The sequence below is a fragment of the Macrobrachium nipponense genome, chromosome 7, assembly GCF_015104395.2.
Source record: "Macrobrachium nipponense isolate FS-2020 chromosome 7, ASM1510439v2, whole genome shotgun sequence".
NCBI classification, from domain to species: domain Eukaryota; kingdom Metazoa; phylum Arthropoda; class Malacostraca; order Decapoda; family Palaemonidae; genus Macrobrachium; species Macrobrachium nipponense.
The window spans coordinates 47138007-47163593 of NC_061109.1; the positions used below are offsets into that span (position 1 = coordinate 47138007).

The 25587-nt window shown below is 36.9% G+C and overlaps 3 protein-coding genes across 3 annotated transcripts; all 3 read left to right on the top strand.

Annotated features, from left to right (window-relative positions):
* Positions 1-1189: 1189 nt before the first annotated feature.
* On the top strand, positions 1190-5642 carry LOC135217101 (uncharacterized). Its single transcript, XM_064252790.1, has 7 exons — positions 1190-1248; positions 1848-1936; positions 2585-2716; positions 2894-3046; positions 3245-3376; positions 4021-4140; positions 5096-5642. The coding sequence occupies exons 2-7, from the start codon at positions 1853-1855 to the stop codon at positions 5336-5338; spliced, it is 864 nt and encodes a 287-aa protein (XP_064108860.1). The 5' UTR covers positions 1190-1248; positions 1848-1852; the 3' UTR covers positions 5339-5642.
* A 3846-nt stretch (positions 5643-9488) lies between these two features.
* LOC135217589 (uncharacterized) lies at positions 9489-14890 on the top strand. The gene is made up of 8 exons (XM_064253552.1): positions 9489-9548; positions 10751-10925; positions 11536-11624; positions 12277-12408; positions 12570-12722; positions 12921-13052; positions 13682-13801; positions 14344-14890. Exons 1-8 carry the CDS (start codon positions 9489-9491, stop codon positions 14584-14586), a joined length of 1104 nt encoding a protein of 367 aa, XP_064109622.1. The 3' UTR covers positions 14587-14890.
* Positions 14891-19356: 4466 nt separating this feature from the next.
* LOC135217170 (uncharacterized) lies at positions 19357-23021 on the top strand. The gene is made up of 7 exons (XM_064252889.1): positions 19357-19394; positions 20218-20306; positions 20625-20756; positions 20976-21128; positions 21268-21399; positions 22088-22207; positions 22685-23021. Exons 2-7 carry the CDS (start codon positions 20223-20225, stop codon positions 22925-22927), a joined length of 864 nt encoding a protein of 287 aa, XP_064108959.1. The 5' UTR covers positions 19357-19394; positions 20218-20222; the 3' UTR covers positions 22928-23021.
* Positions 23022-25587: the final 2566 nt, after the last annotated feature.

Sequence of the window (25587 nt, forward strand, 5' to 3'; positions counted from 1 at the left end):
TTTTCTATTTACCCTGTGTGGTAACCGGTGGCTACTCAGAAGATGAGAATGTTCTCCCTCCAAGGGTTTCATACCCATTCGACAAGCACTCACTCCTTTGCCCTTGGCCACATTATGTTTGTTTATCAAGCCATTGGAACTTCCCAGGGTAGCAATAATCAAGCATTACCGCATACGACCATTACTGTAATGGTGCAAAAACTGCATTCACTCCCTACGGAGAACGGACCACTACAGAGATTCGCGTCCATTTACGCCCGAGAAAACTCCTCCATTTAACAGAAGCGACGAAGTATTTCGCAAAGCCACCGCCTCACAAAAGCATATCCCAACGCATGATTTGGACAGGAGACTTCTGCGTGTTCCACAGAGTTGAAAAGGACATCAAAGCAGTAGAGAGAGGCCTACTTTGAATATGACCAGCGCTGTTCTGAATAATTTTGGCTTACTTTTCCTTCGCTTTTAGATTTATCCTGTCCATTTTTCATTTGTTTTTAGATATTCCGTAATTTATCCTTCAACTTATATCTAAAAAATAAGTTATATTCTCATCATGCTGTCCTACAAGTCTTTTCTTTTTTTTAATAATGATTTTTTGTTTAGGTTAAAACGGCTTATTTGTTGAAAAACTGAGACTTATATCCCTGTATCTTCAAAAACTTTTCTTGGTTTTTCATTATTTCTCAGATTAGAATTTCCAAGAAAATAATCAGATTACCCGGATTCCGTATTCTCAAATGACATCCTGCTGGCAAATATTTCCGCTACACTCGTACTCTGATATTAATTCTTGTTAACAATATCATATCGCCACAGTAACAGGATACCAAAAAAAAAAAAAAAATCCACGTGCTTGAATAATTATCGCATTGTAACCTACTGAGCAGTAGATTACTAGCAATAAATTATAGAACGTCTTTGTTTTTCTTTTAATAACCCATTTTTACTAACGTGAAAATTAACGAACACAAAAGATTTAAACGAGAGAGAGAGAGAGAGAGAGAGAGAGAGAGAGAGAGAGAGAGAGAGAGAGAGAGAGAGAGAGAGAGAGAGAGAGAGAATAATCACAGCCGAGTCTAACGATTTCATTTAAACGATGATTAAAATCGCCCTTGGAGGACGACATCATCGTCCTGCAGGCAGATGGGCGGGACAACCTCATTCGCTTCTAAATCTGGATCGTGTATATAAAGAAGAAGGCAGCCTCTTCTCATCGTGTTAATCCATCACCACTTCTGGAAGACGAAGGTAAGTGAAGCTGCGGTAGCACTGGCGACTGGCAAACGGAAAAGTCACTAGGTGTTTGAACGAAAACATTTGGTTTTTATGAATTTTCTTTCTGACAATAATGCAGTGCTCAAGAAGCTGATTTCAAGTGAGTCTTTGAAATAATCCCTGTCTTTTATCTCACCTTATCATAATGGGAAGAAAATCTGGGTGTAATACGGCATTTTCATTTATAAACTTAGAGATACCATTATGATTACTTTATGTCTGGGGGAGACTGAGCCGGTCTTTCCTCCATATTATTATCATAATTTCTATTATTATTATTCTAACAAAAAATTTAAATCATTGCGAAGATTTAACAGAACCTGTGCATAAAAGAAATTGTTTTTATCTTTTTAACACCAATTTCTTTTCATTTTGCAGTGAGTCACACTTTGACGTTTTATGGTGTGTTTTGCTACACATGTGCAAAAAGCACAACACCAGCAAAACAAATAATCATACGCTATAGTTCAAATAAGCTCTAAAAAAACTACACAGAAGTCAATTAAATATAAAAACAAGTTACTCGAGTATCTGTAGCTGAAGATTTCATAATTGGCCGTCTATTGTTGCAGGCACGATGTACCGAACTGTGGTTTTAACTGCTCTGGTGGCCGTTGTCGTGGCCCAAGAGGCACTTTTCGAAAAGTACGGCTTCACCAAGGTAAGTACTGTACTATTTAAGTACTTCTCTCGTGTTTGGTGAGGGACACTGCACCAGAATAAGGACTCTGCAGTCAAGATGACCCAAGATTAAATATAAAAACATCCAAAGTTACATTAAATGTTTGTTTCATGAATGACCAAGAATATAGATAATGCGATGTACGTGAATTTTCCAAAAGTAAACTTGACCAAAGATAGCAATGGACCGGTTTCTACAACCAACTTAACTAAAGAAGATAACGGACCAATTTCTAAATCTACTCTCGGGAAACAATGTCATGAGTGATGATATTCTCATCTTTCAAAAATCTAATTTTTTTAAAAAGCAACCGTAATATTCTTTATTCTATTGCCATGTATTAAATATAAAGAACATTTACTTTAATTATTTTTTTCTGAAAAATGAATAGGTTATATAAGTTTCTAATTATAAATAATTTTCTCTTTGTTTATGTACAACTTTCACTATGTAAATCTAATCTTATGTATCTCAAGGTTTTAAGTCTTTAATAGATGACCATCTTAAGAGTACATCTGAAACTGATACTAAATTTACTGTATTATGCACATATTCTTTATGGTGAAAAGTCCTTAATAATAATAATAACAACAACTTTATAAAATCGTATTTCTGATTCCCACACAGACCATGGCTAGCTGTTTCGGGGAGAAAGCCTATTACGACTTCCTGGCCAGAGCTGGTAGGGCCCAACGAGAGTGCCTACAACTTCCGGTCTCAAATCTGTACAGACTTGACTTCTCTCTCTATTCGCACTTGGTAAGGATTTATAATTGTCATCAACTTTATATCAAATCAACTTTATATCAAATCGTGATGCCCGAATTTTAAAGACTGAAAAAGAATTTTGTTCAATTTTTTGTTTTAGTTTTTCACGTTATCAAATGGTACACAATCATGTTTCGAATACTTTGATTTTTTTTTTTTATTTCCCAGGGGCATCCACTCCACTTCGGAGGAGAGTCCCAGTACGTGCCCTTCCCCTCCTATCATCCGGTGCATCCTGGAACCCATGGGCATCCAGGAAATCAGGGTCATCCAGGGCAATACCACGCACCTCATTCCTACCAGCAATTCCAGTACAGGAAGGTAACACTCTTTTTTCCCAATGAATTCCCTGTGTGCTTGACTATGAACATCTAAATAATTGCTTAGCTGGTGCTTTTCTTAAACAGGAAACTTGCAAGAATGAATTATACGTGAACGATGGCAGTGCATTAATACAATGAACTGCGTAACAAAACTTCATCCCTATTACTAATAATAACCTAAATGAATTTCCTCCAGAAACGCCAAGCAGCAGAATTCCAGCCACAAAAGGATGGGCCTTTCTTTGATAAATATTACCTCTTGGATTCCGTCAAGAAGATCACAGCTTCCCTCAGCAACTACACCTGCACACTCCACAAACTTGGTTATGTGAGTGTAACTCCTTTTACAGCAATGCTGCGAAATTTAATATCATGGATAACACTATGAGTGTCACGTCAAAGTTTACATGGATTTTTTTTTCTTAAAATCATAATAAGTAAGTTAGGAAATTAATTCTGAATGACAACACGAGATCTAGATATTGGTAACTGTGCACCAAGGAGCCATCCTTGAACAATATGATTCGAAATAATGAGCCACTAATGATAGAACACCAATTATTGTCTTCTTGGATATAGTTATAATGTCAGAACTGCGAAGTTTACTTGAATGACGCGATTTTGCCTTTTCAAGTTGTTTACATTTAAAAAAATAATCATACTTTAATTTAACTGAAAAACAATCAATATGGATCCACTTACTTCAAAATATCACGACCTTTAAATTGCACGGTAATACCAAAGACGCGGTTACATTTCGTTTTAGAAAATCAAAACGTAAATGGAGATTCACAAAACTTTAAAAAGAAATATATGCAGTAAAGCCGAGTACAATATTTTAAGAGTGACTAAACTCAAATGTCGTTTTTACTTGAAGCAAATGGTAGAAAGAAAAACTCCACCATGACACATCCTAGGAAAAAATCCTTCTGAAGTTGGAATGAATATTATCTATATATATCTTTCCCCCAGATTGATGAATATCTGAACCTGGACCTCAACAACATCGTCAATAATTACAAGAATCTCACCATTGGGGAAAACTTCAGGAAAGATCTCGTCGATGGTTTATATTACTGCAGAGACTTATCGGTAAGTTGAAATATTTAACGATGAGAAATCAAGTATACGATGTCTATGAATATATACATTGTTCTAAAGGGTCCACAATAATACAACGTGTAAAAAGTCCGTGTATTTGAAGACTTTACAGAAAGCTTTTGAACCCTTCCCTGGGTTCATCTTCAGTCCAAATGAACAATAAGTTACAAGAAGTACAGAGGTAAATTGAAAAAACAATAGTCGTTGAAGATTGTTGACAACGGTCGTTAGCTTGTCAACGATCTTCAACGACTATTGTTTTTTAAATTTACCTCTGTACTTGTTGTAAGTTATTGTTCATTTGGAATGAAGATGAACCCAGGGAAGGGTTCGAAAGCTTTCTGTAAAGTCTTCAAAATTATACACGGACTTTTTACACGTTGTATTATTGTGGACCGTTTAGAACATTATATATACTCTCGTGATAGAGAGTTTTTCCCTAATATATACATTTGCAAACTCATAATTATACAACTTTATAATATTAGATACATTTGATGTGGAATCCTGTTCTATTTATATCTAACATTTTTAGCTTTTTCGCTGTTATATAATGATAGTTCCTCGTTGGACGAGTGGTTTACGTGCTCGCCTACCGATTCGGTAGTCTCGAGTCCGATTCCCCACTCTGCCAACATGGAACCAGTGGAATTTGTTTCTGGTGATTAGAAATTAATATATCGATATAATGGGTTTCAGATCCCACAATAACCTGTAGTATCCGTTGCTAGGTAACCAATTGGTTCTCGGTCAATGATCGTTCGGGCCAGCACTAGGAGAGCTGTTAAGTCAGCACAGCAGTCTGGTTAAACTAAGATATACTTCACTTTACTTCACTGCTATATAATGCTGCATGAAATGAGATTTGCATGACCGTTCTGAATCATGTCTAAAATACATCCTCGACGTTTCCCCTTATTTTCTCCTTTTTTACCCCTCTTCCCAGTACTGCCTCCCCCTGCAAAACCCCAGGTCTCCCCTTCCCATCCACCTGCAGCGCCTTCTGATGGCCATGGAGTGCGAGAAGGAGACCAGGACCAACGCCTGCTTCAAGGAGGACCTCAGGAAGAACATCGACGAGTTCGACCTCTCCTTCTTCCCCAAGGACGACGACCCCGAGGACCAACTGAATAAGCTCTCAGCAATTATCACCGGAATCGATTCTCTCAACGAACTCGAGATTCTTTGAGTTCGAGGCGTCGGAAGCGGAAAACTCTTTGGTGTCAAGGTCTAGGGAAATAAATCTGATCACTTTTTCTCTATACTGTTAATGAAAACGTTCCTGAGCCAGATGCAGCAGCAGCAGCAGATACATCGTGGAAATGGAATTCTCTTCGATGTTTACGTTTCGCATTTTCCCCGGAACTCTGGAAACTTTTGCAAAGAGTAAACGAAACTTTCCAACTTTTTACGCTTAAATCGGTTAGCTCTGTTTAAGCATATCCTACCAGTGTGATAGATACGTATGCGAAATAAATTTTAGGAGAAAATCATGTGAAGTATTTCTGTATCCCACAATCAAATACGTTTGCTCTATATCAAACAAGCAAATGAATAATAAATAGACACATAAAATATCTTTAGGGAAAATATATAGACAAAGGAAAATCTTACTTTATATAATGGGCGTAATGTCTGCCCGTCCGCCTGTCATTCTATCACGGCCAAACGGCTGGTCTGATGGGCATGAAACTTGGCAGCGTTATAGTGGGGACCCCTAAGATGATTTATAATGGGGTTTTAGCCTACCTCCCCCTCCCCATCCAAAGGGGGTAGGGGTGAGAAGGGATTCCCTGAAAAGGATGTGGTTCTGCCCGTGAAACGAGGCTGTTATGCCCGTAGACTTAGTTACTTCACGGATTTTCATACATAATTTCTGTGTACATATGTTTGCTACTATTTGTAATGGAAATACTACAACACAAAAAATAATACCACTTGTTTGATTGGCATTTTTGATACACTGGGATTAATTCATTTCCCAACATGTGCCAAGCAACAATAGAGTTCTGCAGCCGGTTAGTGAATAATTAACCCAAAATACAAGGATTAAACACACCCATAAATATAAATATAAAACTGACTGGGTCTGATCCAATTCTTTGTTTTTTGCTGTAAATATATTTCTTCAGCTAAACTCAATTCTCTCTTTTTTTTTATTATTTCTAACCTAATGAACTAAAGGATTAAGTACTGATTTGGATTAAGCAGTCTTTGTGCCTAATCAGGCCCTTGTTGTAAGGTGTGGTAAGGTGTGGAAGGGTGTACGGCGGCCTGATGTCAACCTCTGAATTGTGGCCAACCAACATGGATAGTGTTTGCAAGGGAGGGTGGATGGGTGGAAGGAGAGGGGTTAAAAAGTTTAGCATAAATTTCTGATGCCTGCATTACTTCGAGATTAGCTTGTATGACGCTGAGCTACCAAGCACCTTAGCGTAAGTTGTCCGCTAAACTGAGATATGAGGATGCCAAACACCCTCGCCCTCTAACTCCACATACAAAAAGCCCTGATCCACATAAAACTAGGGCTTATATATGAAAAGCTGCATAGCCCGAATACTAAATGGTATATTTTCCCAATACCCGGGGCATATGGACCAAAAAATCTAGTTGTTACTTTCATCTGATGTTAAAGTGAGAATATATCTCAACAAACTTTTAAGTGCTCCCTCACGTATATGTGATGCAATCTTCCGTTGTCAAATTTCACTGAGCTTCCCCTTCTTCCCATCTGTACCGGTCCTCCTTTGTCTCTGACGTCATAAGGCTGGGGACATTCAAGATGATCTATTTTTTTATTTCAGAGACTTAAGGTGCTTCAACCTATTGCTGTGCACAGTCCACTGCTTCCTGCTTTGTTGCTTACCCAGGACATTATTGTCTGGGACACCACAAAACACTCATGATGTTCTTTCACATAGAGCACCTCACCACAGTTTGGGCTAAGACCTTTGCAATACCAACCTCTTGGCATTATTCCAGACAGAGAACTCACGAATCTAGCATATGTGTTTGATACTGAAATCATAATGGAAATCTGGCATGGAGATGGTAGACTTGAGTAGCCTCTGGCCATAAGATTCACAGTAGCTGATCTTAAATTTCTGGATGACCTAATTGTCTACAAGCCAAATCAGAGACTAGCAAGTAAACGACAAGAATGTTTTCTCCTAGTGTGTTAACATGAAGATGGGCACACGCTTTAAATTTGCCTATAATGCTGAAACAAAGTAAAGGTGAAACTTGTGGAAAAGGACTGCAACATTCACATTGGGATTCCCTTTTGCACCATACAACAATGGAGATTGTTGGATATTTCTGAGCGATTACATTCTAAGATTTTCTGATTCACGAATTCCTGAGGTATGTGCGCACATTAGTACAGCATGTTCGTTGTTCCACTTGAAACCTTTAGCAACTTTTCTTAATTTCCCTGACAAAGCTCTTCCAGAAATGCCCCCATACAATAGGCTAGTATATATTCACTGTTGGATTATCAGCATCATCATCAGCAGATATAAATAAACTAATGATGTCCTACTGCCTGATCCCATTAAGTTTTAAAGCTCTACAGCCACCAATCTAAGAAGACACATAGGTCTGTCATCATCATTTGATGACAGAACATATTGGCCGTTTCTAAGACGAGTAAACCTCAGTTGAGCTTATCTTCAGTACTTTGTGAAGCAATTCATTCTAATATTATTTTTTTTACTGAGCTGTAGCTAAAATTCTCTAAGCCATTAATATAAACTGCTGTTCTCTCCGCAACTGGATATCATGTGAAATACCTTGTACTCCTCCATTAAGACCTTTCCATCAATGTCAGAATCTTATTTTTTAATACTGACATTTCTTATGGATTGACATAATCTAAAGACAAAGCTTTTATACTCTTGTTACTCTTTCCATCCTCAGAGTTCATTGCAGTGCACAAGCATACCACAAAATTTGCAACAATCACACACAAAGTTTGCAATTTACAATAAAGGTGAGAGTTAGCATCGGTTACATAAGTATTTGTTAGACCTATACTTTGACTGTGAAAGATGGAAGAAACATTCTTGAATCTCCACATTTTCAAAGACAGATTTGAAAGCACCCATAACTGGTTTCTCAAAATCCGTGGTAATTGTGCTTGGCTGTAATTCTGGGTGCTTTTGTGTCAAGATACTAAAGGATTTTTTTTAAGTTCCTTTTGTTTTATTTGTCAGCAAAATATAGACACATGCAAAAAAATATTCACTTTTAATAGCATGGATCGTGTATAGTTGATAAAATAATTGTGGAACCATTTTGAATGGCCCATCACACATCCAGTATGCAGCAGTTGCAAGTATGTCTAGCATAGTTTTGCTTGCGAATATTAATATTTCATGGGAATCACTTTCATCATAAACTAAAAAGTTTTCTGTAGCACTCCTCACAGTAATTGTTTCAAAAACTTCAGGTAAATTGATCTCTAAAAGTGAATTCGGTTCGGGAAAGTTGCCTTTTATTTTTTGCCATTTTCGTTGAATGCATTTGCTAAGTGCTTTCTTTTCGGCATGCAAGATGAAGTTTCACAATCAATATTTTGCATAATGTAACAATGATTCTACGTGGTGGTGCAGTTGAACCAGAAGCTTGTTCTCTTGGCATACTTAAGGCAATCTTAGCTTTTTTCTGTGGCACATCGTGGGCATGTGAATGCTTTTGGCCTAAAACTACATCACTATTATCACTATAATCAGCCGGAGTTGTAGCACTTCCTTTACAGCCTTTGATGACGCATCTCCAATTTTGTGTTTCGTTATTGGTTGTATTCCTTCGGTAAACATATCCTTCGTGACATATTTCATCACATCCTTTTTGCGATTTTATTACTTTCATGTTGATGGGCTGTTCATTTAGAGTAAGTAAAATCCAACAGACGGATAAGCAAGATAACTTATAAGGAAATGCAAATCACTTGATGCCTGTTGTCAAACTAAAACTAATATTTTAAATATCTTAGATACCTTCAGAAGTAACTGTTTTGAACAAGCTATTTTGGAACTATACTCTGTTTTTTTTCCATCTGCCCATCCGCCTGTGGTGTTTGCGCATGGTATCACTGAGTCCTGGGCTTTAAATAATTACGCTTTGTGTAAGTTTTAGGTAAATAAAAGGATATCTGGGTGTACATTTGCAACTGAAAAGTGTTTTAATAATTTACTGTATGCGAATTACACCGTTAATATTCGAAATGGGATATTGTTATTATTGTTGAATGCAAGCTGCCTTTTCGGGGTGGCGAATGGAACAGCCAGACGCAGTGGCGGCAAAAAATTGCCTCTCTCGCTGTTCACTACGGCAAGATGTCAACTGTATTGGACCACACCTACTCTGCTACTAAGCTACGTGTTACTTCATTACACGTAAGTATATCGGTTCATACTTTTAATTTTTATAAAGTGCGTTTTAGCTAGATGCGATATAATGTAACTTGTTTTAGCATGTTTAATGGAATTTGCGTCTGGCTGTTCCATTCGCCACCCCGAAATGGCAGCTTGCATTCAACAATAATAACAAAATCCTATTTCGAATATTAACGGTGTCATTCGCGTACAGTAAATTATTAAAACACTTTTCAGTGGCAAATGTACACCCAGATATCCTTTTATTTACCTAAAACTTACACATAGCGTAACTATTTAAAGCCCGGGACGCAGTGTTACCATGCGCAAACACCACAGGAGGATGGACAAATGGAAAAAAAAACAGAGTATAGATACGGTCAGAAGTTACTGTTTTGAACAAGGTATTTTGGAACTAGCTGTTTTGGGCAAGCTATTTTGGTACACTAGCTATTTTGGTATGCTAGCTATTTTGGAATTAGCTCTTTTAGACTAGTTATTTTGGGACTAGATGTTTTGGGTTTCACCCAAATAAAAGTATAATGCTAAAAGGTGGGGGCCAAAGGATCGCTGAAAACACCCATTAGAATACCATACCTACAATGCATCAAGTGAGGTGCAAAAACTGCATTCCCTCCCTACGAAGAACGGACCACTACAGAGATTCGCTTACTTTTCCTTCGCTCTTAGATTTATCCTGTTTATTTTTCCCTTGCTTTTAGATATTCCGTAATTTATCCTTCAACTTATATCTAAAAAATAAGTTATATTCTCATCATGTTGTCCTACAAGTGTTTTTTTTTTAAATGATTTTTTTAGGTTAAAATGTCATATTGGTTGAAAAACCGAGACTTATATTCCTGTATCTTAACAAACTTTTCTTGATTTTTCATTATTTCTTAGATTAGAATTTGTAAGAAAATAATCAGATTAACCGGATTCTCAAATGACATCCTGCTGGCAAATATTTCCCGCTACACTCGTACTCTGATATTAATTCTTGTTAACAATATCATATCGCCACAGTAGCAGGATACAAAAAAAAAAAAAAAAAATAAAATAAAAAATCCACGTGCTTGCATAATTATCGCATTATAACCTACTGAGCAGTAAATTACTAGCAATAAATTATGGAACGTCTTTGTTTTTCCTTTAATAACCCAATTTTACTAACGTGAAAATTAACGAACACAAAAGATTTCAACGAGAGAGAATAATCACAGCCGAGTCTAACGATTTCATTTAACCGATTAAAATCGCCCTTGGAAGACGACATCATTGTCCTGCATGCAGATGGGTGGGACAACCTCATTCGCTTCTCAATCTGGATCGTGTATATAAAGAAGGCAGCAGCCTCTTCTCATCGTGTTAATCCATCACCACTTCTGGAAGACGAAGGTAAGTGAAGCTGCGGTAGCACTGGCGACTGGCAAACGGAAAAGTCACTAGGTGTTTGAACGAAAACTTTTGGTTTTATGAATTTTCCTTCTGACAATAATGCAGCTCTCAAAAAGTTGATTTCAAGCGAGTCTTTGAAATAATCCCTGTCTTTTATCTCACCTTATCATAATGGGAAGAAAAATCTGGGTGTAATACGGCATTTTCATTTTTAAACTTAGAGATACCATTATCATTACTTTATGTCTGGGGGAGACTGACCCGGTCTTTCCACCATATTATTATCATAATTGTTATTATTATTATTATTCTAAGGAAAAAAATTTAATCATTGCGAAGATTTAACAGAACCTGTGCATAAAAGAAATTGTTTTTTATCTTTTTAACACCAATTTCTTTTCATTTTGCAGTTTTGCATGAGTCATACTTTGATGTTTTATGGTGTGTTTTGCTACACATGTACAAAAAGCACAACACCAGCAAAACAAATAATCATACGCTATAGTTCAAATAAGCTCTAAAAAACTACACAGAAGTCAATTAAATATAAAAACAAGTTACTTGAGTATCTGTAGCTGAAGATTTCATAATTGGCCGTCTATTGTTGCAGGCACGATGTACCGAACTGTGGTTTTAACTGCTCTGGTGGCCGTTGTCGTGGCCCAAGAGGCACTTTTCGAAAAGTACGGCTTCACCAAGGTAAGTACTGTACTATTTAAGTACTTCACTCGTGTTTGGAGAGGGACACTGCACCAGAATAAGGACTCTGCAGTCAAGATGACCCAAGATTAAATATAAAAACATCCAAAGTTACATTCATTGTTTGTTTCATGAATGACCAAGAATATAGATAATGCGATGTACGTGAATTTTCCAAAAGTAAACTTGACCAAAGATAGCAATGGACCGGTTTCTACAACCAACTTAACTAAAGAAGATAACGGACCAATTTCTAAATCTACTCTCGGGAAACAATGTCATGTCATGAGTGATGATATTCTCATCTTTCAAAAATCTAATTTTTCTTAAAAGCAACTGTAATTATTCTTTATTCTATTGCCATGTATTAAATATAAAGAAAATTTACTTTAATTATCTTTTTTTCTGAAAAATGAATAGGTTATATAAGTTTCTAATTATAAATAATTTTCTCTTTGTTTATGTACAACTTTCACCATGTAAATCTAATCTTATGTATAGGTTTTAAGTCTTTAATAGATGACCATCTTAAGAGTACATCTGAAACTGATACTAAATTTACTGTATTATGCACATATTCTTTATGGTGAAAAGTCCTTAATAATAATAATAACAACAACTTTATAAAATCGTATTTCTGATTCCCACACAGACCATGGCTAGCTGTTTCGGGGAGAAAGCCTATTACGACTTCCTGGCCAGAGCTGGTAGGGCCCAACGAGAGTGCCTACAACTTCCGGTCTCAAATCTGTACAGACTTGACTTCTCTCTCTATTCGCACTTGGTAAGGATTTATAATTGTCATCAACTTTATATCAAATCGTGATGGCCGAATTTTAAAGACTGAAAAAGAATTTTGTTCAATTTTTTGTTTTAGTTTTTCACGTTATCAAATGGTACACAATCATGTTTCGAATACTTTGATTTTTTTTTTTTATTTCCCAGGGGCATCCACTCCACTTCGGAGGAGAGTCCCAGTACGTGCCCTTCCCCTCCTATCATCCGGTGCATCCTGGAACTCATGGGCATCCAGGAAATCAGGGTCATCCAGGGCAATACCACGCGCCTCATTCCTACCAGCAATTCCAGTACAGGAAGGTAACACTCTTTTTTCCCAATGAATTCCCTGTGTGCTTGACTATGAACATCTAAATAATTGCTTAGCTTGTGCTTTTCTTAAACAGGAAACTTGCAAGAATGAATTATACGTGAACGATGGCAGTGCATTAATACAATGAACTGCGTAACAAAACTTCATCCCTATTACTAATAATAACCTAAATGAATTTCCTCCAGAAACGCCAAGCAGCAGAATTCCAGCCACAAAAGGATGGGCCTTTCTTTGATAAATATTACCTCTTGGATTCCGTCAAGAAGATCACAGCTTCCCTCAGCAACTACACCTGCACACTCCACAAACTTGGTTATGTGAGTGTAACTCCTTTTACAGCAATGCTGCGAAATTTAATATCATGGATAACACTGAGTGTCGCGTCAAGGTTTACATGGATTTTTTTTTTTTACTTAAAATCATAATAAGTAAGTTAGGAAATTAATTCTGAATGACAACACGAGATCTGGATCTTGGTAACTGTGCACCAAGAAGCCATCCTTGAACAATATGATTGAAAATAATGAGCCACTAATGATAGAACACCAATTATTGTCTTCTTGGATATAGTTATAATTTCAGAACTGCGAAGTTTACTTGAATGACGCGTTTTTGCCTTTTCAAGTAGTTTACATTTAAAAAAAAATAATCATACTTAAATTTAAATGAAAAACAATCAACATGGACCCACTTACTTCAAAATATCACCACCTTTAAATTGCACGGTAATACCAAAGACGCGGTTACATTTAGTTTTAGAGAATCAAGCTTTAAAAAGAAATATATGCAGTAAAGCCGAGTACAATATTTTAAGAGTGACTAAACTCAAATGTAGTTGTTTTTACTTGAAGCAAATGGTAGAAAGAAAAACTCCACCATGACACATCCTTGGAAAAAATCCTTCTGAAGTTGGAATGAATATTATCTATATATATCTTTTCCCCAGATTGATGAATATCTGAACCTGGACCTCAACAACATCGTCAATAATTACAAGAATCTCACCATTGGGGAAAACTTCAGGAAAGATCTCGTCGATGGTTTATATTACTGCAGAGACTTATCGGTAAGTTGAAATATTTAACGATGAGAAGTCAAGTATACGATGTCTATGAATATATACATTTGCAAACTCATAATTATACAACTTTATAATATTAGATACATTTGATGTGGAATCCTGTTCTATTTTTATCTAATATTTTAGCTTTTTCGCTGATAGTTCCTCGTTGGACGAGTGGTTTACGTGCTCGCCTACCGATTCGGTAGTCTCGAGTCCGATTCCCCACTCTACCAACATGGAACCAGTGGAATTTGTTTCTGGTGATTAGAAATGAATTTATCGATATAATGGCTTTCAAATCCCATAATAAGCTGTAGTATCCGTTGCTAGGTAACCAATTGGTTCTCGGTCAATAATCGTTCGGGCCAGCACTAGGAGAGCTGTTAAGTCAGCACAGCAGTCTGGTTAAACTAAGATATACTCCACTTTACTTCACTGCTATATAATGCTGCATGAAATGAGATTTGCATGACCGTTCTGAATCATGTCTAAAATACATCCTCGACGTTTCCCCTCATTTTCTCCTTTTTTACCCCTCTTCCCAGTACTGCCTCCCCCTGCAAAACCCCAGGTCTCCCCTTCCCATCCACCTGCAGCGCCTTCTGATGGCCATGGAGTGCGAGAAGGAGACCAGGACCAACGCCTGCTTCAAGGAGGACCTCAGGAAGAACATCGACGAGTTCGACCTCTCCTTCTTCCCCAAGGACGACGACCCCGAGGACCAACTGAATAAGCTCTCAGCAATTATCACCGGAATCGATTCTCTCAACGAACTCGAGATTCTTTGAGTTCGAGGCGTCGGAAGCGGAAAACTCTTTGGTGTCAAGGTCTAGGGAAATAAATCTGATAACTTTTTCTCTATACTGTTAATGAAAACGTTCCTGAGCCAGATGCAGCAGCAGCAGCAGATACATCGTGGAAATGGAATTCTCTTCGATGTTTACGTTTCGCATTTTCCCCGGAACTCTGGAAACTTTTGCGAAGAGTAAACGAAACTCTCCAACTTTTTACGGTTAAATCGGTTAGCTCTGTTTAAGCATATCCTACCAGTGTGATATATACGTATGCGAAATAAATTTTAAGAGAAAATCATGTGAAGTATTTCTGTATCCCACACTCAAATAAGTTTGCTCTATATCAAACAAGCAAATGGATAACAAATTGACACATAAAATATCTTTAGGGAAAATATATAGATAAAGAAAAATCTTACTATAATGGGCGTAATGTCTGTTAGTCCGTCTGTCATTCAATTACGGCCAAACGGCTGGTCTGATGGGCATGAAACTTGGCAGGGTTGTACTAGGGACACCTAAGATGATTTATAATGGGGTTTCATCCTACCTCCCCCTCCCCCTCCGAAGGGGGTAGGGGTGAGAAGGGATTCCCTGTAACAGATCTGATCTGGTTCTGCCCGTGAAACGAGGCTGTTATACCCGTAGACTTAGTTACTTCACGAATTTTCATACATAATTTCTGTGTACATATGTTTGCTAGTATTTGTAATGGAAATACTGCAACATAAAAAATAATACCACTTGTTTGATTGACACTTGCTACACTGGGATTAATTCATTTACCAACATGTGCCAAGCAACAATAGAGTTCTGCAGCCGGTTAGTGAAAAATTAACCCACAATACAAGGACTACACACACCCATAAATATAAATATAAAACTGACTGGGTCTGATCCAATTCTTTGTTTTTTGCTGTAAATATCTGTCCTCTGCTGAACTCAATTCTCTCTTTTTTTTATTTCTAACCTAATGAACTAAAGAATTAAATACTGATTTGGATTAAGCAGACTGTGCCTAATCAGGTCCTTGTTGTATGGTGTGGTAAGGTGTGGAAGGGTGTACGGCAGCCTGATGTCAACCTCTGAACTGGGCCCAACCAACATAGTGTTTGCAAGGGAGGGTGGATGGGTGGAGAGGGGTTAACAACTTTAGCATAAATATCTGATGTCTGCATTACTTCGAGATTAGCTTGTATGACGCTGAGCTACCAAGCACCTTAGCGTAAGTTGTAAGCTAAACTGAGATATGAGGGTGCCAAACACCCTTGCCCTCTAACCCTACATACAAAAAGCCCTGGTCCACATAAAACTGGGGCTTATATATGAAAAGCTGCATAGCCCGAATACTAAATGGTATATTTTCCCAATACCCAGGGCATATGGACCAAAAAATCTAGTTGTTACTTTCATCAGATGTTAAAGTGAGAATATATCTCAACAAACTTTTAAGTGCTCCCTCACGTATATGTGATGCAATCTTCCGTTGTCAAATTTCACTGAGCTTCCCCTTCTTCCCATCTGTACCGGTCCTCCTTTGTCTCTGACGTCATAAGGCTGGGGACATTCAAGATGATCTATTTTTTTATTTCAGAGACTTAAGGTGCTTCAACCTATTGCTGTGCACAGTCCACTGCTTCCTGCTTTGTTGCTTACCCAGGACATTATTGTCTGGGACACCACAAAACACTCATGATGTTCTTTCACATAGAGCACCTCACCACAATTTGGGCTATGACCTTTGCAATACTAACCTCCTGGCATTATTCCAGACAGAGAACTCACGAAACTAGTATACGTGTTTGATACTGGAATCGTAATGGAAATCTGGCATAGAGATGGTTGACTTGAGTAGCCTCAGGGCATAAGATTCACAGTACCGGATCTTAAATTTCTGGATGACCTCATTGTCTACAAGGTAAATCAAAGACAAACACAGACTAGCAAGTAAACGACAAGAATGTTTCTCCTAGTGCGCTTGCAGGAAGATGGGCACATGCTTTAAATTTGCCTATAATGCTGAAACAAAGTAAAGGTGAAACTTGTGGAAAAGGACTGCAACATTCACAATGGGATTCCCTTTTGCACCATACAACAATGGAGATTGTTGGATATTTCTGTGCGATTAGATTCTAAGATTTTCTGATTCACGAATTCCTGAGGTATGTGCGCACATTAGTACTGCATGTTCGTTATTCCACTTGAAACCTTTAGCAACTTTTCTTAATTTCCCTGACAAAGCTCTTCCAGAAATGCCCCCATACAATATGCTAGTCATATATTCACTGTTGGATTATCACATCATCATCAGCAGATATAAATAAACTACTGATGTCCTACTGCCTGATCCCATTAAGTTTTAAAGCTCTACAGCCACCAGTCTAAGAAGACACATATAGGTCTGTCATCATCATTTGATGACAGAACATCTTGGCCGTTTCTAAGACGAGTTGAGCTTATCTTAAGCACTTAGTGAAGCAATTCATTCGAAAATTATTTTTTTTACTGAGCTGTAACTAAAATTCCCTAAGCCATTAATATAAACTGCTGTTCTCTCTGCTTCTGGATATCATGTGAAGTAGCTATTCTTGTACTCCTCCATTAAGACCTTTCTATCAGTCAGAATCTTATTTTTTAATACTGACATTTCTTATGGATTGACATAATCTAAAGACGCTTTCCATCCTGAAAGTTCATTGCAGTGCACAAACATACCACAAAGTTTGCCACTTGAATATACGAGGAGAACTAAAAGCCTGCAGCATCATTCTCTCATTTCCAAGACGGGTGTTATTGTAGCCTTCAATCACAGAAGACGAGAGCTTGCATACCATGTAACAGATCCATTGCACCTCCTATTTCACCTTTGTCTTGAACGCAGAAGGCCACCAACCTGTTATTGCACTCAGAGGAGATGAACGAAAGATTTCTTGGTTCAAGCTACATTTAACTGAATATGCCAAATCAGTCAAGATTTTACAAAAAGATAACATTAAGCTCGTCCCAAAAATTCGAAAATTAATTGGTTAGGAACTGTTTCTAAAATTTGCAGAATATTTACATTTTCCTGTATGTATACATACATACATACGTACCCACATATAGATATAATTTATATTTATGTTAGGTATTTATATGTTAAAGGCACTGGTAATGTTAGTAATTAAAATTTGGGTGCAAAGGACTGTGTCGCCAGCAGACCGGAACGTGCAACGTAGCACAGTCGCGAGTGGTGTGGAAAAGCTTGAAAACATTGGAACGAGACAAAGCATGCCAACAATATCACACACACACACACACACACACACATACATACCTTAGATTTATGCCAGCATGCATTTCTAAATGCCACGGTGACATCTAAATTTCCAAACTTTTCAAGCATTTTGGATGCGTTCATCACTGCAAGCCTATTATCCAAGCTAGCATGAAATGAAGGAACATTCGCTTTCCCTGGCAGGACGTGAACCCTCGAACGAAAGTTTCCCTCGACAAACGTGATAAGCACTTTGATCTGAACCATAAGGCGCTAGCACGTTGGACTGGAACCTAAAATACGTGGTCAAGCCCTGCCCTGGAACGTGAAAGTTTCTTCATTTATTCCAGGTTTGGGTAATTGGTTATGGTAAGACAGGAAGCCGAAAAATTACACACACACACACACACACACACACACACACACACACACACACATATATATCTATATATATATATATATATATATATATATATATATATATCATAAGGCAAATGAAGTTCCTCGTTGGACGAGAGGTTTTCGTACTCGGCTACCAATCCGGTGGTCCGAGGTTCGATTCTCGGCTCGGCCAACGCAGAATCAGAGGAACTTATTTCTGGTGATAGAAATTAATTCCTCGATATAATGTGGCTCGGATCCAACAATAAACTGTACGTCCCGTTGCTAGGTGACCAACTGGTTCCTAGCCACGTAAAAATATCTAATCCTTCGGGCCAGCCATAAGAGAGCTGTTAATCAGCTCAGTGGTCTGGTGAAACTAAAATATACTTTTTAACAGGGCAAATGAAACACCAGATGTAAATCCTAGCTGGTTTCGTCTTTATAACCAGGACATCTTTCAGTGCTCCGATACAAAGTGACAGAAATTTACAGCATATGTGCTACAGGGACAGTACAAACGAACATCCATACGGATGGAAACCGCATATTCAGACCTGTACATCTTAGTTACATCGAAGAAAGCGGTCAGGATTTATAGCCAGTAACACATTTTCCTTGTGGTACAGCTACGCATAAACAGTACCTACTTGTGTGATATTACATATATTAGACAAAATAATTTCCACAAGGTTAAACATAAACCATGAACCTGTAAGAGCAATTTATGTACAATTTTTTAAAAGATCATTTATCCTTGTAAGAGTAGTCAAGTGCAGGCAGGTCTGTTCATGCGAGATAATTACCTATTAAACTTTGGTAAGAAATTATTTTAAGATTTTTTTCCATTTTTTTTCTTTTCGCAAAACCTCTGTAATGATGCTAATGTATATAAAGTTTTACGTGTGTGTGTGTGTGTGTATGCGAGAGAGAGAGAGAGAGAGAGAGAGAGAGAGAGAGAGAGATGCGAAAAATGATTGCAATGATAATGACTAGTGTTAAAATAATTAAATCTAAATGATTAAAATCGCCCTTGGACAGCATCTTTGTTCAATTGCAAACTGGGCGTGGGAGCTTCATTCTATTTAAATCCAGGACTGTGTATATAAAGATAGGGACAACGTCAGTTCTTCGTATTATTCCATCACCACTTCTGGAAGACAAGGTAAGAGAAGATGTGAATGGAGATGAGCGACGAAAGGGTAAAATGGAATCATGTGACGCCCTTATGTTAAAAGGCCACACGTAAAATACTGTTTCATCTCATATTTATCAGACTTACTTTTTTTTATTACATTATTCGGCCCGAAATCATTGTAATGTGAAGAAATAACGATTGGCTCTAATAAGACATAGGATTTTCAATTCGTCAAGGAATGTTATTGTAATGATTATCAGTTTTTCCCTTTATAAATTCACGAGACATAATCATATCCCCCAAGAAATCTAACGTACATTGTGTTTATAAAAAAAAACTTTAATGACATGTTACTAGGGTTCTCTCTAAGCACGATTCGATGCAATGATTTGTATTAATAAAAAGAGGCCAAACAGTATTTCTATATAAACAATACAAGGATTCATGCGAAATATAGAAATATCTTAATTCCAAGAGCTTCGATATTATTGTATTCCTAAGAATTTTTTCAGTAAGGGGGACTTAGGTCATCGTCCTCCATGTTTACACACACACACACACACACACACACACACACACACACACACACACACACACACACACACATATATATTAAAATATAATGATATATTATATGTATATATATATATATCTATATATATATATATATATATAAAAATATAAAATCTTCAAATCTCCCACAGTATCGACTTCATATTTATGTACGTTTTTGTCTGCTAAGCATGCATAAGAAATGCAGTTCATTTATCACCTCGAAAATCTGCATTAAATTGTAACCAAAATAAATATGACAAACTATTTGTAGTTGAAGTTGTTATTCCTATTGCAGGCACTATGTATCAAGCTGTGGTTTTGGCTCTCGTGGTGGTCGGAGCCACGACCCAAGAGGCACTCTTCGAAAAGTATGGCTTCACTAAGGTAGGCACTGCATTGGATAAATAATTCTGTAGGTGGTAATGCTTTTCCTGCAAGGTATACATTCTTGCTAATTGAAAATTATAAATTGTCAATTCAGCTAAAGAAATAAACACTGATTCCCAAAAGGTGAACTTCAATAAAAAAACAACGGAGTCTGTTTCTGAAAAGTTATATTCGAGTTAAACATTCTGAGACGGGTTTCAAATGAAATGAAGACCTATATCACATTAAATCATGATGAAATTATTTTATTATAATTTATTCCACGTCAATCACTGTACACTACATTCAAAAACATCAAAATTTCTTTAAACACAGACTATGGCAAGCTGCTTCGGGGAAAGGGCCTATTACGACTTCCTGGCGAGGGCTGGCAGGGCCCAGCGTGAGTGCTTGCAGCTTCCGGTCTCCAATCTGTACAGACTTGACTTCTCTCTCTATTCGCATTTGGTAGGTGTCTACATTTCCTCAATTCAAGATGAAATAATACAGAAGAAGTCTTACTATGCAAAATGAATCCCGATAATTATGTCTGTCTAATCCATCAAATCATCCAAAATAGTATTTTGGGTATTAAGAACTATTTTATTAGATATTTCTTTGCATTTTCATTCATATAAGCTTTTAATGAGTTAAGTTTCATACATTGAAATTTGATTACTTCCTCAGGGACATCCTCTCCACTTCGGAGGAGAATCCCAGTATGTGCCCTTCCCCTCCTATCATCCGGTGCACCCAGGACTTCCAGGGCATCCTGGACATCCGACGCATCCTGGACAATCCTACGTGCCTCATTCCTATCAGCAATTCCAGTACAGGAAGGTAACACGCACCGACGCGAGTAATTTGTGTCTTTCTTCAAATGTAAAATTCATAAAATAAACTATTAAAAAGGCTTGTAACCGGGTTACTAATACACTAACTATAATTTCTAACAACATTTAAAATTATTTTCTTCCAGAGACGCCAAGCATCAGAAGTCCAGCAACAAAAGGATGGTCCTTTCTTTGATAAATATTATCTCTTGGACTCGGTCAACAAGATCACAGCTTCCCTTAGCAACTACACCTGCACACTCCATAAGCTTGGATATGTAAGTGATCCCTTTGAAAACATTACTGCTAAATTTGATGTAATACATAACGTAGAATTTACTTGGCAATATCGCCCATGAGCTAATAGTTTGCTTAGTCTGGAAGGATTCGATTTGCGCTCTCCTTATGGAAGCTGGGATGAGGACAGCAACTATCCTCTTTCCAAAATTTGGGAAGAAATGATTAATTCCGGGTGAAATGCTTCAACCTTGATATAACTTCCGCCTTTAATTTTAGATGCATTCGCTCAACTACCATCGCTGTTATGATGCCAGATATTCATAATGATTTCGACGTATTTAGTATAGAAGTGAAAATTTCAGTTCCGCAACGCTTAACCTACGTATATTCTAAAATCCAAAATGTATGGAAACCGTTTGTAATGGGATATTCATTCATTCACTTAGCCAATAAATGTTATTTCTTTTGATATGATAAAATTTTAAATCCTCCAAATGCAAATAAGCATACATAAAATTTATTTTAAGGAATAACAATATTCGTTTACTTAACAGAGAGAAAAGTGAGCAATATTCTAAAGTTTTCAAATGCACTCCGGTGATACTTTACAATTATTCCAGATTCTTAACATAACTCAGAAAAGTTATTAAAATTCAGGGCAGCCATGTGCTAGAGGAAAATGCTCGAGAACCTGGAGTGAATAGCAGCTATATTTTTCCCCCCCAGATTGATGAATATTTGAACCTGGACCTCAACAACATCGTTAATAATTACAAGAATCTCACCATTGGGGAACACTTCAGGAAAGATCTCGTCGATGGTTTATACTATTGCAGAGATTTGTCGGTAAGTTGAAACATATTGTGATTAACAAACACCAAATAGGACAGAAAGTACTCGGCTATCTCGCTTTTTCATTCTTTTCCTTCGTGGCAAAAAAACCTTTATATATATATATATATATATAATATATATATATATATATATATATATATATATATATATATATATATATAATATATCTTTTTAACTCTTCTTGTCAAATTATATATATATGTTTATATAAAATGTATATATATATGTACACAAACACACACATACGTATATACATATATAGATATATATATATATATATATATATATATATATATATATATATATATATATATATATATATATATATATATATATATATATATATAGCACAAGTTTATACACTCTTAAAATCTTTTACATTTTTAACAAAAATTATTAATTTCCACGATCCTGATAAATGTTCAGCTTAAAAATTACTTTTTTGTCTTTTTTCTTTATTTTTCCCAGTACTGCCTCCCCCTGCAAAACCCCAGGTCTCCCCTTCCCATCCACCTGCAGCGCCTTCTGATGGCCATGGAGTGCGAGAAGGAGACCAGGACCAACGCCTGCTTCAAGGAGGACCTCAGGAAGAACATCGACGAGTTCGACCTCTCCTTCTTCCCCAAGGACGACGACCCCGAGGACCAACTGAATAAGCTCTCAGCAATTATCACCGGAATCGATTCTCTCAACGAACTCGAGATTGTTTGAGTTCGAGGCGTCGGAAACGAAAACTCTTTTACTGTCAAGTCACTTCTCTGGAAAAGGACTTCATTGCTGCGTATAATAAAACTGGCAATATATACATCTTTGTTTCTTATACCTCCGGAAAATTACCCAAAGGAAGAACCAAACATTCCGGCTATTTATGGTAAAAAATGTGAGAACTTTGGTGTCTACTGACTGCACAATTACTGCATCATTTTATGTATAACTTTTTATTTATAGCTGTAAACAAAATACAGTTAAATAAAAGTGGACTTTAAAATTCAAATAAGGCCGAAGTCCTTATTACAGCAATTTACTGCAAGCTTGAAAATTTTTGAATAATTCTTTTAATAATAAGCATAACCATAAACATAAACAGACAAAAGAACGCTTAACTCAAGTAGAAGGCTTTAAGGTTCCGGAAAGGAAAATATAACCTTTAGCAATATATATAATTTTTACAATATATTTTTGGCCATTCTTGTAGTAGTAAAAAGAAATAAAATAGTATATGGAGTCCTCTCTCATTTGTTACTCTCACGGTGCATTATTCGTTCGTTTTCCGTTTCAGTTCCCATTCAGTTACGTACCTTCGTTGGAAGGACCGATTTGCTCCGAGGAACTAATGGTCTGTTTATCCAAACTGAAATGGGAGGATCTTATGGGAGGATCTTTTCAAGTGTCAAAGTAAGACATATTTTAAAAGACATAGGGCTCGATGCGACTAATACTTAGGTACCATAAATCGGGAAAATATAAAATAAATGACCATGCCATTATAAACACACTAAAAAAAAAAAAGCTGTTAGCTTATTGGTCAGTGGTGTAATCCTCAAGAAGGAAGGTTGTCCTTTGAATGGATCTACCGTTAGCCTTATATCTTAATAGTTAGAGGCTCAAACTCTGACAGTGATGGTATATCCATTCATTACTACTGTAATAACATTACTATTACCATTATTGCTATTAATGTTCCCATAGGGATATACAAAAGATGGTTACACGAGAGTTCAGACGGCACGTCATGACCCTAGGGTCATAAAGTACCGTCCAAAAGGTCAAACCAATCACCTGCATTCCGCATTCATCTAAGGACCGCGTTAGAGATGTTGGATAACTATCGTTGTCAAACACAAAAAATAAATAACTAATTATTATTATTATTACGACTTATACCGAGCACGCATTTGTCAGAAAAAATCTAAAATGGCCATTGAACGGGACAGACAAAACACACTGACAAAGAAAAAAGAGGAGGTTAAAAAAATATAACCTTAAGGTTGAATTTAATGAGGGCTGTTCCCTAAAACACGACATTTTTTTCTAGTACTTCAGACTGTAGAACGTTTTCGGGTAACATAACTAACTGCTAATTTCTAGTCAAAAAGGGATCTTTAGAAACCAAATGAAATGACTAGGTCAAGTCCCATTTCTTAGCACACACACACACACACACATATATATATATAATATACGTATATATAAATATATATATATATATATATATATTATATATATATATAATATATTATTATATAAATTATTAAACAAAACCATTGTGGAGCAGATGCTTTGCATACAACATATCCTTCAAAAAGCAAAAGCTCAGCGGACGGGCAAAATCGGTAGCTTTATGGTTCACAGGCAGTGGGAAAAAAAAAAAACAGAATTGACGGTGAAGGAAAGAGAGAGGAAAACAACTCTGAAGGAAGCAATTACACAATTGCCTAAGGACAGGAACTTACTGGAATTACTTTAAGTGACAGCTGGGAGCGAATACAATACTTGGAAGAAGGAAAAGAACGGTCTGTGCCGCTCTGTGGTAAAGCAATTAAGTCTTATCTCAGTTCTTTTTTCAACTTTCCTTTTACGTATTTTTGTATCCCTTATTATTCACATCTTGCTTATTAACCATTCGCAAATAATGGCTATTTACCTGACTATGAATTTTAACACAAAAATACCTGCTGCATTATCTTTAATAACAATGTCCCAAAGTACTTTGGCTTATTCCCAAAACTCGTTCCTGTAAGTTGAAGTCAGATCTCTAATCCTTAAACCTCTTTTTGCTGGATTGAGCCGAGATCTATTTTACTGTCTCCAGTAGCCTGTCCCAATGGAAACAAAGGACGATTGAAAACCAACAACAATCTGTGAAAGGAGAACATTACCTCCCATGTCAACATGCACAGGAGAGCTGTGCCAGAGAGAACTATAAAACCCAGCATTGCCACTCTAAGTTGGGAATCTACCACTGCAAAGGTTGGAGCTTCACTAAGCCTATTCCCAAAGATCTCGCCATTTCAATGACACGGATCATTGGACGACCATATATAACTAATTCGAGCCCCTGCTGAATTTCGTCAAGATCATTGTAGAGCTGCAACATAATCAACAAAATAATATTATTGAAAGCAGCATCTTAAATCTGCAGCAGTCTTTGAGAAATCACAGGGAATATTAGATAGATAGTCGTGGATGGAGCGTGGAATACAATGCTGTGTTAGTAAATAAGGATACATTTCATCTCTGATAGCAGATGTGGAACCCAATATAGACCTGCTAACCTGCGTCTTACACAACCACCCTAAGTTGTCTCTCTCACCGAATTCCAATTTTAGTTTTGCTCTAAATACTGTCAACCTAATAAAATCATGGCAATT